Source organism: Nicotiana tabacum, chromosome 7 (assembly GCF_000715075.1).
Source record: "Nicotiana tabacum cultivar K326 chromosome 7, ASM71507v2, whole genome shotgun sequence".
Classification (NCBI taxonomy): domain Eukaryota; kingdom Viridiplantae; phylum Streptophyta; class Magnoliopsida; order Solanales; family Solanaceae; genus Nicotiana; species Nicotiana tabacum.
The window spans coordinates 118,528,141-118,547,165 of record NC_134086.1 but is presented as its reverse complement, the minus strand read 5'-3'; the positions used below and the strand labels follow the sequence as shown (position 1 = coordinate 118,547,165).

The following is a 19,025-nucleotide window of genomic DNA, read 5'->3' as shown; positions in this document are numbered from 1 at the left end:
CTTTTAATTTATTTTCCAGAAATAATTTATCTCCACTGTGTTTAACCAAAAAGAAAAGATAAAAATAGTGCTCTCCTCTGCCTGTAATAAAATATACATTTATATTAATTCCATCCGATATTTGGTAGCTATTTTTTGTCGGTTAATTCAATTTCGCGGGAAAAACTCTAATTTGGGGGTAAAACGCTTCCCGTCAAAGGCGACTTCATTCTCAAAGTTTGAATATAAGACGTCTAGTTAATGATGAAGAGATATTTACCAACTCCACAACAACCTTTGAACGTGTATTAAAATAATTATTTAAGTTATAAAGTTAAACCTTTCTATAACAACCTCGTTTGTTCTAAATATTTTTGGATGTTATAGCGAAGTGTTGTTACAGAGAACATATATTATAACATACTACAAAAATTGGTTCCGAAAAAGCTTGGCTTTTATAGTGAAGTGTTGTTATATAGGGATGTTGTTATAGAGAGATTTGACTATATATACTGAAAGTATAATTTTTTTTTGTATAATATACCGATTAATGTAATTTAATTTATTATAACAAGTTATTAACTATTTTTTTTATAAATTATTGATTAATATTCATCATAGAAATTTACTTGAAATTACTAGCTTATGAAAATAAAAAGTTAAATTTTTTATACACAATAAAATTTGGTTATTCCATTTTATTTCTTTCGTCTCTCTCCTCTCTTTTTGAGTCCTCACTACTTCTATAAGCTTATGTTTAGTGCTTCACTAGCAAAACCCACTGCAAAACACTCTTTCCCTTTGTCTCTTCATCCCATTCCTTTCTTTTTGTCTATCTCTTCTTCTTCTTCTTCTTCATCATCTCTTAGTACAATTATATATTATTCCAAATTAACTCCATTTCCTAGTCAAAAGAAAAGAAGAGAAAAACTACAATCTTGATCATTTTGTAGTTTTGTCTTTTGCTTTGGAAGCTGCTGTCTTAAATTCAAAAGCTAAAGAATCTCAATTTGGTAACCCTCTTAAATTTCTGTCTTCACTCTACTTCTCTATACAATCTTTTTTTTACTTAGAAAAAAAAATAACATTACTGAATTGCTAGTATAGTAACTAACTAGCTTTATTTTCATGCCATATTGACTTCCATTTTCCTTCTTCATTTGCAGTTCTAATTTTTTTCAACTATTATTGTCATTTTCAGGAGAACAGTTTTGGAAGTGTTTGACCTTTTTCTCTCTTTCTTCTTCACTTTCAAGAATACACTTCATCTCTTTTCTTCTTTGGGTCCAAAGTCAAGACTATTTTTAGTTGAAGAAATTACCTACATTTAAGAAACTAAAAATTAACATGATCCTAGTACCCAAAAAAACTTTCTTTATTCTGCATTTCCATAATAAAATGGTGAAAAATTAGTTCAGTTGATGATGCATGCAAAAAGAAGAAGGGGATAATGGAGTTAATAATGCATTATTTCCTAGTTGTGTAGCTTCTTGTTTCAAAAAGAGTGGACAATTGTGAAGATCTCCGAGGTTTATAATATTTTTTTTTTGTTTTTCTTTCTATTCTTTTTTAGTTGAAGTCAGCCACAACTTTCAATTTAATCATTTAGTCTAGCTAGTTTTTAATTAATAAGTTCCTATCCTGTCCTTTACACTTTTGGACTACACAAAAATATTAAAAACAAGGAGTTAGTGGAATTTAAGACACTTTGAAAGAGGTTAGAAATGGAAATTCCAAGTCAAGAAGAGGAAATGCCAATGCCAATTAACAGTACATATGTTGGAGGAGGAGGAGGACATGGTCATGGCCACATAATACATCATGATCCTACACCAGTACCCAACAATACTAATCACATTATACCTTCTTCTGTTGCAAATTCCATCAATGGCCCTCCCATTGAAGCAACACCAGTATCAGCAGATCATCATGTGCCTTACAAGAAGATTGTCAGGTAATGTCGAACTGTGACACCATCTCATTTAAAAGTTTAAACGGACGACGTACTTCTAATTAAATTATCTCAACTTGCCTCTTTACTTGTGGGACTTTTACATGTGAGACTCAGTATTTTGTTCTGCTCTGATATTATGTTGAATTGTGTGATCATCTCGTTTAAAATTTTAAAAAAAAGGAGCAATCTGGTGTATTAAGCTCCCGCTATGGGCGGGGTTCGGAGAAAGGCCGCACCACAAGGTCTATTCACTGTTTCCACCGCTTGAACCCGTGACTTCCTGATCATATGGTAGTAACTTTACCAGTTACGCCGAGACTCCCACTCGTTTAAATGTTTAAAATATTATTTTTTTAAAAGTAGCTTGGTGCACTATGAAGACCGAACTACCAGGATCTACAGTACGCAACATTATCTGGCATATCTGCAAGAGGCTGTTTTCATTGCTCGAACTCATAACCTCCTGGTCACGGAGCAATAACTTTATCACCTATGCTAAAGCACCCATTCGAAGAGCATAATTTAATTATAGTATGTGTTTCCATAGGTACAAAGAATGCCTCAAGAACCATGCAGCAGCAATGGGTGGAAATGCAACTGATGGATGTGGTGAGTTTATGCCAAGTGGTGAAGAAGGTACAATAGAAGCACTCATTTGTTCAGCTTGCAATTGTCATAGAAATTTCCACAGAAAAGAAATAGAAGGTGAGCAGCAACTTCTTCAACTACAACCACCACCTTCCTCTTGTGATTACTATAATCTCAACAGGGGAGGGAAAAAAGTTTATTTAGGACACTCACACAACCATCACAAAAGCCTTTTGGGACCTGAACAATATGGAACTATAATCCCTTCTAGAGCAACAGCACCACATCATCATCAGATGATTATGTCATATAATAATATGGGGTCACTTCCTTCTGAGTCAGAAGAGCATGAAGATATTAATGGTGGTGGTGGGGTTATGGCTATGGCTATGGCTAGGCCATTACATCATCATAATCAAATGGTGAAGAAAAGGTTTAGAACAAAGTTTACTCAAGAACAGAAGGAGAAAATGTTCAATTTTGCTGAGAAAGTTGGATGGAAAATACAAAAACAAGAGGAAACTGTGGTGCAACAATTCTGTCAAGAACTTGGAATTAAAAGAAGAGTACTTAAAGTTTGGATGCACAACAATAAGCACAATCTTGCCAAGAAAAACTCCAACGTTACCATTCCTCAAAATCAAGTTTAATTATCCTTTTTTATTTTATTTTATGTAACTCTTTAATGTTTGAATTTTATATTATGGGGGGTATGGTCATTTCTAGAATTAGCATAATATTTAAAATAATACTTACTTTGGTAATGTAATATAGTACTACTACTAGCTAGTGCATGTGGGAATTGGACTGGTGTAGCTTCTACTTATTGGTTGGATTTTGTTTTACTAATTAATACCTCCAGTGCGGACTGGATTTAATTATATTTATACATCCTTATAATGGATTTCTTGGGATTACTATTTTAATAATCAGTGCAGTTTATGAGTCAATTTTATGTAGTAGTATTGTATTTGGCCCCAAACACTAGAATATAGCAAAGGTCTTACATTAATTTGAGTAGGAAAAACATATGTTCGTACGGAGGGTGCTTGTGTGAGCTTCCAAAGCAAAACAGCAATCCCTAAAAAAAGGGAATTAATCGGACCCCAAAAAAGTAAAAGGAAAAAAACAGAAATTGAACTTAAAATTACTCGTAAGATCTTGAGAAAAAATCAGAAATAGTCAAATTCAAAACTAATAGTTGAAAAATAGTGCGTAACAGTTTCAAAAGTAATCGAAATTTAGTCACTTTTTCATGTAAAGATAAAATTTGAACAAAACCCCCTTAAAAATCCGGAAAAAATTTCAGCATAATCTGATGGAGTTCGAATTTTTTACATATGAGATTTTAGTATAATGTGACGTGCTAGAATTTCATAATGTACCAGAGTTCCAACTTAATATGTTAGAAGTTTATACGGATGAGCTACATAATCCAGCATATTATGCTGGCACTTTTCGTGTGCTGGAGTTCCAACATAATATGTTGGAAGGTTATACATAGGACCACCATAGTCCAGCATATTATGCTAGAACTTTCCGTGTTTCAGTAAAATAATGGCTATTTTTCAATAATTTTGCAAATGCTGGCTATTTTTCAATTATTGATCCTAAAACTGGCTAGTCTGTGCTATTTTTACTAAGATCTTTTAATCCCCCAACCCCCAAACCAATGTAGGGATAAATTGGGAGCATCACAAAATAATTTTCTTCTTAAACAAATTTAAACAACTTTATTCAAAATTATAGTTGTGCGCGTTCTTCTTCAAAAGTAGTTCTCCGAAGAGTAGGCCAAGTCAAAATCCAATTTGAGACAAAATGTTTAATATGATACTCTAAATATCTTAATTTTAGTCCAGTGAACTAAATATGTACCAATAAAAGTATATTCACTAAATAATCTCATCATTATTTAATCTCTATGTTATAATCCTCGCATTAAGAAGTGGCCTACAAATGAACCTGGCTGACGGATTTGCTGTTATTTCTGAATTAAAACAGATGCAGATATGAAAACAACTCATAGAACAAGCGCAAAATTGTTCACTTCCCAAAATAGTGAAATATATTGAAGTATTGAACTCTATACCAATTGTTCTCTTTTAGTTTTGTTTTTTCTAAACTCTACATGTAGAAATTAAAAGATTTTCATGACCACAACATATAGAAATTAAAAGGCCATTAAAATCTCAGACCGACAAACAACTATATATATTGTCGAGGTAAGACTTAAAGTAGTAAAAGTTACAAATATAACATGAATACTATTGCAGCTAGCTGAAATGAAGATGTTTGATTTCCAGCTAGAGAGCTGAGAGTGTGACCACATATGAAACTTGCATTATTCTTGGTATAAGCTTGTGGTCCATTTTAGAAAAATCCAGATTGGTTTGACTTCCATCTTTTTGGATCTCAAGCAAGACCTGAATATCACCATATAAGATGTATGAATTAATTAGAATCCACTAATCAAAAGATTGCACTGTTTCCACCAAACAGTTGTTCCTTGAGTAAAGAGGTAGAGAAAGAAAAAGGAGTGGCAGTTACATTACATCATCTGAAAATAATAAAGTGGAGAAAAGAGGAAATTAAGATGATTCCAGATCTCAGTAGAAGAAACCTTACTTCTTCTGCAAATTCAACTCCAAATATTATGTATGCAGAATGTCAACACATGGGAAGTCCTCATTGGACTAAGTCACAACTTGACTACATCATGGGTGCGGTCCTTTTTCAGACCCCTGCATGAATACGGGATATATGCCTTGTGTACCGAACTGTTTTTTTACCAAGTCTAAAGCTGTGATTAGATACGATTAAGAAGTAATTATAACATCTTTCAGCCATGCAAAAATGTAAAATGATTAAAAATATTATAGTCCAACTCTTCCAATCTCACAAATATGCTGTAATTAAACCTGCTCAAGCATACAAAGTGATTTATAGTATCAGGCCGGCTCTGTTGATTAAAAACAAATAACTTTTGCATACTGAACATATTAAAAGTTTACAAGATAAGTTTGTTGAAAATCAAAACATCTCTTAGTTTTCGAAGATATATATTGCATGAGTAAGATAGTTCGCCCCAAGATTATATTTGCTGATTCCTTTTTATATCTAAACTACTAACATTATTATCAATCTTTAATGTAGTTTTCATTATCCGCTCTCTCTATTGACATATATCCCTGTTCAATACTATGTATTTTATACAAGTCAATAGTCATTATCTCCAGAACCATCAATATAAATTCTTTAGTTATGACGCTCGACGTACAAAAAATTGTTTTTATCACTCGCGATGTACAAATGCTCCGATCCATAAATAGTCTGTCGGATTCATTGTTTATTTTTTCTAATCTATATACATAAACTATACATTGATTATACACGATTGCATACATATCATATATGAATTATACATATATTAAACATCTATCGGCTATTTTTAATTTAAACAGTAGGGTGAACGATTATTTTGGTTAATTCTTCTATTTGTTTCTGGAGTGAAGAAAACATTCTCTTCATCATAAATGCAGAAATGTGGAATATGGACTAAATAAAAGCCCATATAAGTTCAATTCTAAGGGAGAAATTCAAAAATAGCCCAGTTTCAAAAGTAATCGAAATTTAGTCATTTTTCATGTAAAGATAAATCCGAGCAAAAATACTGTTCAAAACCCAGAAAATACGCCAGTATATTATACTGGAGTTCCATCATAAGTATGCTTGATCCTGTATATTATATTGGAGTTCCAGGATAAGTATGCTGGAACTCCAGCATAATATGATGGAGTTCCAACATAAGTACACTAGAACTCCAACATAATATACTAGAGTTCCAACAAGTATAATTGTCCAGTATAATATACTGGAATTTGGAGCACTGGTGCTCCAGTCTCCAGTATATTATACTAGAGTCAACAAAGTATACCGGTCCAGCATAATATGCTGGAGTTCATACACAGGTGCACCGAACTCCAGTATATTATGCTGGACCGGTCTCTATTACAGCAAAATAGTGGTTATTTTTCATTGACTTCGTAAACGCTGGCTATTTTTGAATGATTAGTTCGAAAACTAGCTATTCCGTGCTATTTTTACGATTTACAACTGGTCGTTCAAAAATAGCCCAGTTTCAAAAGTAATCGAAATTTAGCCACTTTTCACATAAAGATAAATTTGAGCGAAAATACTGTTTAAAAACCGGAAAATACGCTAGTATATTATACTGGAGTTCCAGCATAAGTATGCTTGAACTCCAGCATATTATTACGGGAGTTCCAGGATAAGTATGCTGTAACTCCAGCATAATATGATGGAGTTCCAGCATAAGTACACTAGAACTCGAGCATAATATACTGGAGTTCCAGCAAGTATAATTATCCAGTATAATATACTAGAGTTTGGAGCACCAGTGCTCCAGTCTCCAGTATATTATACTGGAGTTAGCAAAGTATATCGGTCCAGCATAATATGCCGGAGTTCATACACATGTGCACCGAACTCCAGTATATTATGCTGGACCGGTCTCTGTTGCAGCAAAATAGTGGTTATTTTTCATTGACTTCGTAAATGCTGACTATTTTTAAATGACCAGTCCGAAAACTGGCTATACCGTGCTATTTTGGGGGCATTTGCACAGACAATCACTTTTAATGCTATTCTTTAAAATATGGTAAAATATTAGAAAATTAGTGCAATTTTAGCCATAATGAAACTTTAAACCAGTGGTCTGAAGTTTCGAGATACAACTCTACGAAATAAATCTGAAGTTCAGCCCAGTAGGGTTCTTGTGCCGTTTTTTCTTTTCTTTTTCTTTTAGGTTTGCAACATTTCTTAAAATTTGACTACATTTTAAATACAGGCCACACAAGTGGCTACCTGATGTAAATTATCCCAAGTGGGGCGGGTATCGGGTGCCCATTTTCTTCCACAACTCCTCCGCACCAATTCTCTCTCAATAGCAAAACCTCCATTGAAATGCTCGTGACTGAGCTCAGAAGAACCAAAGAAGAAGACGAAGAAGGCTTAACAAATGTCTGCTATATTCAGATACAAATCAAAGCTCCATAATTTCACTTTCAGAACATCTCTTTTTTTCTTATCATCTTCCAAGTTCCATTCCTCTCCTTCTTCTTCTCTCAAATCCAAACCAAAACCCGCGCTCTTCTTCAACTCATTTCAAGGTTCTAGAATAAGTTTAGAGTTTAAATTCCAAGGTTCTAGACTAGGGTTAGGGTTTAGGCATAAATGGGAAGGAAGCTCCGACAACTATGATCATATGAAAGCAGAGGTGAACTGCCCGCGTTGTTCGAAGTTGATGACGGTGCTATTCTCCAACCGGCCGTTGTCGATCACCGCCGGCGAGACAGGAATTTATCAGGCGGTGAATTTGTGTCCTCATTGCCGGACGGCGTTTTACTTTAGGCCGTTTAAGTTGGAGCCTTTGCACGGGAGTTTCATTGAGATTGGGAGAGTTAAAGAGAAAGAGAATGATGGTGAAATGGTGGGGAGTTGTGGGAAGAATGACGGTAAAATTTGGGAAAAGTTGAGGTCTTACAGTGGGACTAGTGGTAGAGGCGATGATGCTGGCGGGAAGAGTAGTTGTGATACTGAAATGGAGAACAATATGACGGTGAAAAAGGAAGAAGGGTGTGGTGAAGGAGGAGGGTGGGGAGGTGCTAATTTAGGGATGGAGTTGCCTACACCAAAGGAGATATGTAAAGGGCTTGATCAGTTTGTTGTTGGTCAAGAGAAAGCCAAGAAGGTAGGTAATCTTTGTTCTGCTTTTTCTTTGATTGGATTTTTTTGCTAATATAGATAATTGGAGTAATGAAGTGTGGTTAGATATAAGGGATCATATTTGGCAAGGTTAGTTACTTAATTCTTCCCTTTGGTTGGGGGTGAGAAAAGCATGGGATTCAATTTAGTTCCTACTGACTTGATAATACTCCATCTTGCAGGTGCTCTCTGTTGCAGTTTACAACCATTACAAACGAATATACCATTCCTCTTTGTATAAAAAGTGAGTAAATATGAGCTGTTAAATGACATATCATCCAGCTAAAATGTACTGAACTTGTGAAGTTGTCTTGCCTTAGTGGAGAGTCTGATCCTATCGCCGGCCATTCCATCTAGAAACTTGTTTATGTTTTACTTGTCTCGAACAATATCAATTAGCAAGACATTGACTTCTCCTTAGATGCTGTAATTTTATTGCCAGAAACCTGCTCTTGATGCTTTTCAAATTTGAAAAAATCCCCCATCGCGTTCATGAAATGTAAAAGGACTTTGCAGCCACTTAATAGGATTTGATTCAAGCGCAAGAGGGAATAGTAACTAAAGGGTGACCAAGGATCCAATGTAACAAATTGGTAATGTCGCATAGAACACTTTCAGAGGCCAGATTAGACTGTGATCATATCCATTTGAAGACAAACGAGCATAAAGAATTCTTTTCTAATCTTTACGAAAAAGACGAGATTTATTTAATAAGTGATAAAGTACAAAGAGGAAGAAACGAAATCTTTCAACATAGAGATGCCATGAGAATGGGACATGCTTCCTCCACTTTGATGGTGGTTTTCTTCTTTGGCAATGTCTAATTCTGGTACAAACATGCAAGGGAGGAGTTTCAGGGTACTATTTCAGTGTTTTAGCATCATAATGGACCATGTTGATTAGTTCGCAACTGAAGCATGAAAGATGGAGCTATTTGTCTTCCGGATCTGACATCATCCAATAGCTTGGTTGACTGCTATCGTCTCGCTTCAGCTAGATGTATTGTGATGTCTTGTCCTTTGCACCTTTTAATTGTTAAAATGCAAGTCAAAGCTGCAAAAACATTTGGCATGCAGAAAACATTGTATTCACTTTAGCATATTGCTTTTGGTTCAAAGTGAATGAGTGGGAGACAATCCTTGAGGTTTTTTTATTTTAATTTTTTGGGAGAAGTGATCCTTGCGATTCGTCTACGGATATTGCTGAGTGTAGCATATATTGCAGATGATGCATGGTAACTATGAATGTAGTTACCTTAATTATTGGCAGATGTGATTGTGTACAGGGATCCTCCTTTTTTGTGTTCAACACTAGCTTAGGTTGGCTATTTCACTTTTGAATGACTTTTCCTTATGATGGGAAAAAAGATTTAAGCATAAGATGAAAATTTTAAAACAAGCAGAATAGTGTGCTTTGGGAGAAGAGGCATTGTAAATTTTATTTGTTTTGGTCCCTGATAGTTCCTATTTTAATGTCAGGTCAGATTCAGATTCCAGTAAAGTTAGAGATTGCCTGGAAATGTTTGATAATGATTCCGTCGAGTTAGAGAAGAGCAATGTTTTGTTGATGGGCCCCACTGGCTCAGGTATGATATCTGATTCTAGTTTGAGGAGTGTTTGGGGAATAGCCTCTCATTCTTAGTTTCCTTTTGGTGCACCCATTGAGTTTCATTTTGTATAGAAGATTAGGTGCTTGTTTGTAGAGAACATATTGTGTTCTATATTCTCTACTTTTTGGTATATGCTATTACTGCTAGTACACCGGAAATGTTCCCATTATTAGTAAAATTATATTACATTATTAAAAGAAATGATATATGGTCGTCTATCCATAAGAATTGTAGTTTTAGTAGACTTTATTGGTCATTGTGTTCTAACTTGTGTTTTCTGTGAATGAAAGGACAGGGAAGACATTACTTGCGAAGACGCTAGCTCGTCTCATCAATGTTCCTTTTGTAATCGCAGACGCAACAACTTTAACACAGGCAGGTTTGCAATAATTTTTTCGCTTCAACTTGATTCAATGCTATTTCATTTTTCCTTTGTTCCTGAAATAGCTCTAGGTTGTGTACTTTTCCACTTATGAGGAACTCAAAAGTAAAAAATAAAAGATGACTGCATGCTTTGGTTGTGTACTTTTCCACTTATAAGGAACTCAAAAATAAAAAATAAAAGATGACTGCGGCATACTTTGAAATTGTTCCTTTCTCCACTTAAATACCAGGTTCTTGTCTTTGGCAACATTTGAACCCCTAACGTGCGCTTAACCCTCACCTTGCAAATGCGCTCTTACCATTAGACCAAAACCCTGGGGGCTGACACTAATGATTGAGTTTTTTACGTGATAGGACTAATCTGGCACATTCCATAAGAAGATTAAACGAGGAGGATAAAATAGTACAGCTCTCTTTAATTTTTATTCATTTGTCATTGAACAAAGACAAACTTACCATTTTTTTGTTTTCGAAACGACCAAACAACTGAGTTTGTTGTTTTTGTTGAAACGACCAAACAACTGAAGCTTCAACTGCTGGTGATCAAATATCTATGTCTGTCTACTTCCCTCTCAAGATTATCTCCTAAACTTTGTACTGGGGAAACACACATCGTTTTAGAAGTCAAAGAGACTCTTATTAACTGTAGCACCAAGTGCGTGCTTGTAGTATGCAGTACAAAGCAAAAACTTAGCTCACTTATCACACATGGAGTGAGATACGGAAATCAATGAATCTGCATCTCCTGTACATCTGCATTGTTATGGTTGGTTTAAGTAGAAATAGAGAAGGTTTAGCTCACATGGAAGAGAATGTGAATAAAGAAGTAGATAGAGGTTTTGCTTAACCAAACACAAGTAAGAAGTTCATCAGTCCTTCCTCCGATGCCTCCCGTTCATTCTTAATCATTTCATTATTTTGTTGTGTTATTCTGTTCATAGGCCCAAGCCCACTAAAAAGTTAATAAAGATACGTCTTTTTCCATTTATCTGAATGTTGCACACATGTCAAATTCATTATTGATCTGAAAGTGGTCGAAGATTATATTTGTCGTTGCATTTTAAAAGATATGAGCCTGGTTGTGGAGTTGATTGAATTTTACTTCTGTTTATTCTTGCCGTACCATTGAGCTCTGGTGACCTATGTTTTCTGAGTCTAATTGATTCTTATAATTGTCGACCATCTTTAAGTAAACCTGCTTCTCCAAGGAGGTGAAATGAATTTTTAGTTTATTTTACCTTTTGTTAGTAATATCAATAGCATGCAAATAATAAGTATTTATCCATCTTCTCTCTGTAGGCTGGTTATGTTGGTGAGGATGTGGAATCTGTATTGTACAAATTACTCGAGGTAGGCATGATAATCTAATAGCGTTTGAAAATAACTTCTTTCTGTTCATGCCCGGTCTGCTCAGTTAGCTCATCTTATTTACATCCCTTCAAATCAGAGTTGGTGAAATTAGGAGTTTAGATCAGAAAATGGTCTGACGCCTGTACTTGTGTGGTATTATGAAGCAAGAGGGATATGATCCAAAATGTTTAGTTTTCTTGTTTCCAGCAATATTACAAAAGATAGAGGCAGGTGGAACAAAATTCAACTATGTTCTCAATATCGATACTATCAATAGATAACTTTTTTACCTTGTGCAATCTTTTCAATGTACTTTTTGACTTCGGTGTTTCTAATACCTATGGTCAGTCATCCTCTGAGTAAAAATCTTGATGGCTTCTCTTTGGGTACTACTGCTTGTGATTCTTTTTTGTTGATTTTGCAATTTCGTTTCACATTGTTGATGATAAACACTTACATTTCCTCTTTTATGTTTCATATCTGTCTATCTATCTCTGATATATGCATGATGATATATTGTTTGTGCACCTGATATATATTCCACATTTCGGGCTTCAGCTTTCTATCTCTTTGTCAAGCAATTGGCGTAGTTTCTCTTTTGTAATCTGCTTCACTTTTGCACTATCAGCAGCGTAGTTATTCAACCCTAAATTTTTGGTGTTCTTGGTTGTTTTCAGGCTGCTGACTTCAATGTTGAAGCAGCTCAGCAAGGGGTTGTCTATATAGATGAAGTTGATAAAATAACTAAAAAGGTCCAGTAACGATTATTTACTGTATGAGTTTGGATAATTGATTTTAAAGTAATCACTATCATCAGTCATCTGTGTAGGCTGAGAGCCTGAACATCGGCAGAGATGTATCTGGGGAGGGAGTCCAACAGGCGCTGCTGAAGATGCTTGAAGGAACTGTGAGTATTTATTGCAAATTGTTTCATCTGTTCGTTCCAATTGCCTAATACTCTTTCGAAAATGCTTACAGATTCATGCCTGTAGTTCCTTGACTTCAAATATGTTCTCTTTTGAAGCATTTTCGGATATCAATAATCTCAGTTGCTGAGCTTATCTTAATTTCTTCTTCAGATTGTAAGTGTACCTGACAATAGAGCACGGAAGCAGCCACGTGGCGATACTATTCAGGTATACTGAATCTAGTAAAGCCTTTCTATCTACTTTTTTCTTTTCTAAAAATTGCTGGCTAACAGTTTTTTGGGGAAAAACACTTACCACTGGCTTTTTGGATGGTAATATAGTTTACAAATTTAAAATCAATTTGCTTAAGTTGGCCTTGGAAAGAAATCTTTACTGGAATGTTTGCTTGGCCATGGAAATCAAAAGGTCAGACAGTAACCTATTCAACAAAAATAAACAGGATGTCTTCAGTTAAACTACACATATTTTTGGAGGGAGGAAGTCAAGTCAAATACTGGTTTATATGTCTTGCAGCAATCACTATGAAAGATGTAATGTTGTATCGAGATGGATGCTACTTGTTAAATGCCTCATCACTGTTTTTTTCCAGATGCTGACTGCTTTTTATATTTTACCATATACTAATTTGCAGATTGATACTAAAGACATTCTTTTTATCTGTGGTGGAGCTTTTGTTGGTTTAGAGAAGACAATTTCAGAAAGGTATTTCTGTCAAACTCAACTAAATTCATGAAACACATTTAGGTTAAGTGATATATTATGGTCATCTTATCATTCCATTGCTCGCAGACGACAAGATTCTTCAATTGGATTTGGAGCACCTGTGCGAACTAACATGAGAGTTGGTGGTCTAACTGATGCTATAGTCACGTCATCACTGTTGGAATCTGTGAGGAGATCCCTGTGACTCTTGAGCGTAGTTTCCTTTTCTGAATCTAATGATTGCTTGACTCTTTATTCTCGTGAAATTCTAGAAGCCAAATGCATTGGAAGCATTTGAATTCTCTAAACCAAATGCATCGGAGGCATTTGTTTGACACTGCTTTCTGTATCTAGGTAGAAAGTGACGATCTCACAGCATATGGACTCATACCTGAATTTGTGGGGCGGTTTCCAGTTTTAGTGAGTTTATCTTCACTGGATGAGGATCAGCTTGTTCAGGTTTGTTTACTCTTTTTTGCATTTTGGCATTGTAGTGTTTAGTTTCACGTTCTCCTGCTTTAATCAGCCTTTTGGTGACTCAACCTGACTCAGGAGGTTGATGACCAACTTAAAAACAGTCAAATGATGATGAATCCTCATAGTAATACATGTATTGAGGTGTTCTATTGAAATGGGCTCGACCAGAGTGGAATTGCACTCCGATTAGGTTGAGGTTTAAGTTTGATTGATTGAATGGGGTTTGTGGGAGTTTTACGCTTTGCTTTAGGTGCTACCGTGGACTCTTAGCTGACTTTAAGAATGGAAGAATAATAAACTCCATGTGTTATGTTAAAGGTACTCTCTTCCGATATTGCCTTTTCTCTCTTTCTCTAATCCTTTTTCCCATGATGACATCAGTTAAAATCATGAACTTCTCTTTCTGTGCCTTTGGACTTAAAGTTTGGGGCGCTGCCACTGCCGCCGCCTGCCAACCATTACATTATTAAGTAGGCGTTTGGACATAAGAATTGTAAAATTCGAAAAAACATGGTATTTGAAATTTAGAGTTGTGTTTGGACATAAATTTCAGTTTGGGTTGTTTTTGAAGTTTTGTGAATGGTTTGAGTGAAAATTTTGAAAAATAGCTTTTTGCAGTTTTTCAAATTTTCGAAAATTTCCAAAATGCATCTTCAAGTGAAAATTGAAAATTTTATGAACAAACGCTGATTTCGAAAAAAGTGAAATTTGTTTGGAAAAATCTTCCATCAAATTTTATGTCCAAACGGGCACTAAACTTCTTCAAATAATCCTCCAGTCCTTTCAGATTCTTTGCATTTATAGTCTACATCAAAAGTTCTATCGAACCTGTTGCTATTTAATTCAAATATCTAATTTATGTACCTTTAACCTAGTTAAATGCTGTAATCTTACAATAGTAGGTTAAAACTTGGATAGAGAAACCAACCAACTGAAAAAATGAAAAATGCATAACTGTGTATGTTTGTAAACATCACCGAAACCTGTTGTGAGAAGACATTTTTAATTTCAATTTGCGTGCATTTGGAAATTATGTTGTTTATGCCTTTTGGACTGCCAGGGAAAGGAGAAAAAACTATAGGCTGCTTGAAGATGAAAGAAAATATTTGAAGTTGGTGTTCTCTTTTGCTATTCTCCTGTCATATTGTTTCTTAATTCTTACTTCCTTTTCTTCCTTTTGGTTGTGGATTTTTATTTCTGCAGGTTCTCACAGAACCCAAAAATGCTCTTTGCAAGCAGTACAAGCAGATGTTCAACTTGAATAATGTAAGGTTTTAGCTCAGTGCTGTTTAACCGTATGATACTTCATTCTGATGCACTGGATCAAATTCAGTTAATGTATTGTGAAGTGATTTGTTTTTATGTTACAGGTCAAATTACAGTTTACCAAGAACGCACTTCGACTTATTGCCAAGAAAGCCATAGCCAAAAACACCGGTGCACGCGGTTTAAGATCTATATTAGAAAGTATTCTAACTGAAGCCATGTTTGAGGTATTGCATGGCACCACCACTGTTTTGCTTTTTGGCGTTAATTCTGGAAGAGCTTGGAAAAATATCTCACCATTTTACTCTTATCACATTGAGGCTACTCAAGGGAGGAGAAACTTCACATATTTATTTGAAAGTAGGAACAGTTTGAGCCATTTGATGAGTTCCGTGTTCAAAATGTTTCCTGATTTTCTGATAAGCCCTTTGTTTCATATCTGCGGATTATTGTGCTAAGATATTTCATACTTGGAGCCTGTTTGCTGGTGTGGTAGCCTTTGAATTACCTGCTTTGATTGTTACTATCTAAAATTTTACTTGAGCATTCCATGAGTGGTTGGCATAACTATATTATAAAGAACTTATCTCTCAAATTACAAGATTAACCTAAACATAATATTGTAGTGTCTTTTGGAATTGTCCAACTTTAGGCGCAACAGTGGTTTCAAAAGCTTCTATCAAAGTGCTTTTCCTTTCAAACCCTTCTTGACTATATGTCTTTTTAATCATGTAGCGAGAACTTGAAGAATTGCTTTTTTCATGCTCAAACGCATCACATTCCCAAACGGCGCCTCAGTGAAACATTGTTTTCTTTGTCAAGCGTGCCTCTGATTTTAATGCAGCCTGTCCATTTAAAAATCGACATCTTTACATAGCTCTTGAATTCGTGTGCTTTTTTCGGCCACATGGCACTTAGAGGATCCTTTGTACAAGTCACAACTGTTCTCATAAACCATATCTTGGAATATTGTGCACAGGTTCCTGGAAGCAAGCCAGGCGAGGACTTTGTAGAGGTTGTCTTGGTTGATGAAGAGGCTGTTGGAACAGCTGATATATCTGGATGTGGAGCAAAAGTTCTTCATCGTAGCAGTGTGCTGGAGCATGCTTCTCGTCCTCCAGGATCAACAGTGACAATGGTATGTCTCCTTTTATCAGCCCGTCGCATTATATATCTCATTATCTACTGAGGTGTAGTTCCTGCCAATTGTAGATATGTTTGTCTAGGATTGACCATAATAACTAGAAATAAACATGCAGTCAATGAATTGGGAGGAGACCATGGGTCTCAGGTTCAAATCCTTAACTTTTAGGGGTCGTTTGGTTGATTGTGTGGTATAAGTGTATAACTAATACCAGCATAAAATTCTGCATGAAATAATACGAAGTTTAGTTGGTTGCGTAAGAAAAAATATGTGCGTCATTATTTAATGCAACGTTTGGTTGGTGGTGTCAAATAATATCTGCACCAAGTTATGCGGGAATCTATATATTGTTTTATGCGAGAGAGAATGTAAAATAAAAATACGTGTGTTAGCATATGAGAGTTGGACTATCTAAAGACGAAAATTCCCTTAGAGTAAGTAATTATTGTATAACAATAATCTCTTCATATTGATCACCTCATAACAATCCATTTGTTAATAATCAACGCATAAACAATCCCCACATAAGTTCATAACATTCATCAAGAAAATAATTTCCGCATAACTAGTTGGTGAACCAAAATGATCCCTTATTGAAATAGTGGAACCCAACAAGTTTGAGATTGAGGCATAGTTGTTTCGTAACACACACACCCGAAAAAAAGGAGAAAAGGGTGTTGTTGCCGTCGTTGTATTTCTTCTTGAAATAGTCTTGTTAGAAATGAGGAAATAGTCAGGTTTACCACTTTTCTTTCTCCGATGTTTGAGACTAGGGGTGGCAAACGGTTGGGTTAGATCGGATATGGGACAGGTCGGAAGCGGGTAATGAAAAAACAATTAAATTATCCGACCCGACCCATATTTATTACGGATAAAAAAAGGTTAACCGACGGATAATATGAGTAATTATATTATCCACGACTTCTTGAATATCATCACTTTTGGGAGATTTCTTAGTCTCCCAAACTTGAGTGAACCCTCAATTTGAGGCTTTACAAATGTAAAAGTTAAACCCATTAGTTATCATTGGTTGGATAATATGGTTCTTATCCATATTTGACTCGTTTTTAAAAAGTTTATTATCCAACCCATTTTTAGTGGATAATATGGGTGGTTAACTGGTTTCTTTTAACCATTTTGCCATCACTATTTGAGACAGTTTGGAGTGGTCTTTCATTTTTTTTCTTTTGTGGATGTTAAACTCTGTGACTTGTGACCATGGTGAGAATGGTCACAAGTCAGTTATTTGCCCCTTCTCAAAAAAATTGCACTATGACTACTAGTGACCATTCTCACCATGGTAGATTGTCTAGTAACAAGCTTGAGAATTTTCCTCTACTTCAATGATAGATCTTAGAATGTGCTCACAATCTTGTCTGTTTGCTATTGCCTTTAACTATTATATTGCAATTCTGCAAAGCTTCAAGTTACCTTTATGTTATCCTTAACAAAACTTGAGGACTAGTAATATAACAAGTTAACCTTTTAAACCAAAAAATAAAAAACAAAACTTGAGGACCATGGGGAGCATAACTACATTACCATGTCAAAGTTGAGTTCACCAATTAACGTAGATCTGACTGTCTGTGTGAACGCCTTCCACCTTCATTCTTCAACGTTCAAGTATGGAATTGAGAGACGAATGATTTGCGATGATGTTTATTTGTTTTGTGACTTTGTATAAGAAAAGAGTATGTACTAAAAATCCTTTACATTAAAACATGAGTATTCCGAACCAAAGTAATGAGTTGGTGTATGTTGCTTTCCTAAATCACTAGTGAGTGACTACCTGTCACTGATGATCTTTCTTTTCGTATATAAGGATTGTCTTTTCTGTCAGGAGCATTATTATGATTGTCAGTTGCTCACATACTGAATCTTGGCCAAAAAGTAGAGAAATGTGTCAATCAAACTGTTTGCACAAGATTTTCTACCTTCTCTAGTAGGATTGCTAAGTGTGATTTATTGAGTGATTTAGCCTATTTTTTCAGGAAAAGAAGGAAGCAACAAAAGAAGACTTGGACTCGGAGTCTGAGGCTCCATCAAGAGCCTTGAGCTTGTAATTTCAGGGGTCTGTTTCTTTTCTATTTTCTTTTTCTGTGTCAATTCTTGTATATAAAGTAATTAAACGTGCAAAGCCTGGTTGGGCTTCCTTCTTCTAAAGAGAAGGCTTTTGTAAACCTAGATTTTTTTTTTGAACTCCCAACTGAGTTTATATAAGTTCGGCACAGCCTCTTCCCCTGGATACCCGGCTTTAATCCATTTTGAAATTCAGGAAGATGCTAAAAGTGATGCAGTTCTGTTGTCTTTCTTGTTAGAGGTTCTGTTTGAAAGCGCAAGATTGCTTAATTTAAATTTGAAATAGTGTTAAGGGGATGATATCTCTTCCCTGTATTTTGTATATCGGATGAACTAGAGTTTCCAGTATCTTGCGATGGTGAGATGAGTTTTGCTTTGATATCCTCGCCCCTCTTTTTTCCTTTTCTGTGAAGCAATAAGAGAGTAGGGATCACCAAGTTCCACAAGGCATAAAGAAGCATATAATTTTCACACCGAGTATGGAAAATTCTGGTACATGCATATACGTTCGTCACCTCGAATATGCATCACCCTCATATGTAGAAAACAATACCATTTAGTAGGAGAAATTCCCTCAACAAAACTAGACAAGATACTTACCTCATTCTGAAATAATTTTCACTATCCAATACCGTCTTCCTTAGAAATACTTCTCAAAATGATTAAAACCTAATCAAATATTATCTAAGGAAATCAAATAATACTAAAGAAAATATCCGCAGTCAATAAGGATTCAATATTTGCAATGAAGTATCAACTGCCGCATGTTAATGATTTATT

At 35.3% G+C, this 19,025-nt stretch overlaps 2 protein-coding genes across 3 annotated transcripts; both read left to right on the top strand.

The window, feature by feature from the left end:
• The first annotated feature begins 757 nt into the window (after positions 1–757).
• LOC107803308 (zinc-finger homeodomain protein 4) lies at positions 758–3,440 on the top strand. The gene is made up of 3 exons (XM_016626995.2): positions 758–992; positions 1,181–1,933; positions 2,481–3,440. The coding sequence occupies exons 2-3, from the start codon at positions 1,704–1,706 to the stop codon at positions 3,169–3,171; spliced, it is 921 nt and encodes a 306-aa protein (XP_016482481.1). The 5' UTR covers positions 758–992; positions 1,181–1,703; the 3' UTR covers positions 3,172–3,440.
• Positions 3,441–7,406: 3,966 nt separating this feature from the next.
• On the top strand, positions 7,407–18,454 carry LOC107769993 (CLP protease regulatory subunit CLPX2, mitochondrial-like). Of its 2 annotated transcripts, XM_075217539.1 has the most exons (15): positions 7,407–8,291; positions 8,488–8,549; positions 9,784–9,890; positions 10,210–10,289; positions 11,598–11,648; positions 12,326–12,400; positions 12,478–12,555; positions 12,728–12,784; positions 13,209–13,279; positions 13,367–13,466; positions 13,634–13,738; positions 14,960–15,022; positions 15,127–15,249; positions 16,002–16,160; positions 18,158–18,454. In XM_075217539.1, the coding sequence occupies exons 1-15, from the start codon at positions 7,560–7,562 to the stop codon at positions 18,227–18,229; spliced, it is 1,935 nt and encodes a 644-aa protein (XP_075073640.1). In that variant the 5' UTR covers positions 7,407–7,559; the 3' UTR covers positions 18,230–18,454. The 2 variants fall into 2 exon arrangements, with proteins under 2 accessions (XP_075073640.1, XP_075073641.1); XM_075217540.1 differs by lacking the exon at positions 11,598–11,648.
• Positions 18,455–19,025: the final 571 nt, after the last annotated feature.

Excerpts from the sequence above, each read along its gene's own strand:
- LOC107803308 (XM_016626995.2), top strand. The coding sequence starts at position 1,704 with ATGGAAATTCCAAGTCAAGAAGAGGAAATGCCAATGCCAATTAACAGT. Across the intron at positions 1,934-2,480 it reads CCTTACAAGAAGATTGTCAG|GTACAAAGAATGCCTCAAGA; the intron begins GTAATGTCGAAC and ends GTGTTTCCATAG.
- LOC107769993 (XM_075217539.1), top strand. The coding sequence starts at position 7,560 with ATGTCTGCTATATTCAGATACAAATCAAAGCTCCATAATTTCACTTTC. Across the intron at positions 11,649-12,325 it reads TATTGTACAAATTACTCGAG|GCTGCTGACTTCAATGTTGA; the intron begins GTAGGCATGATA and ends GGTTGTTTTCAG. Across the intron at positions 12,785-13,208 it reads CACGTGGCGATACTATTCAG|ATTGATACTAAAGACATTCT; the intron begins GTATACTGAATC and ends ACTAATTTGCAG.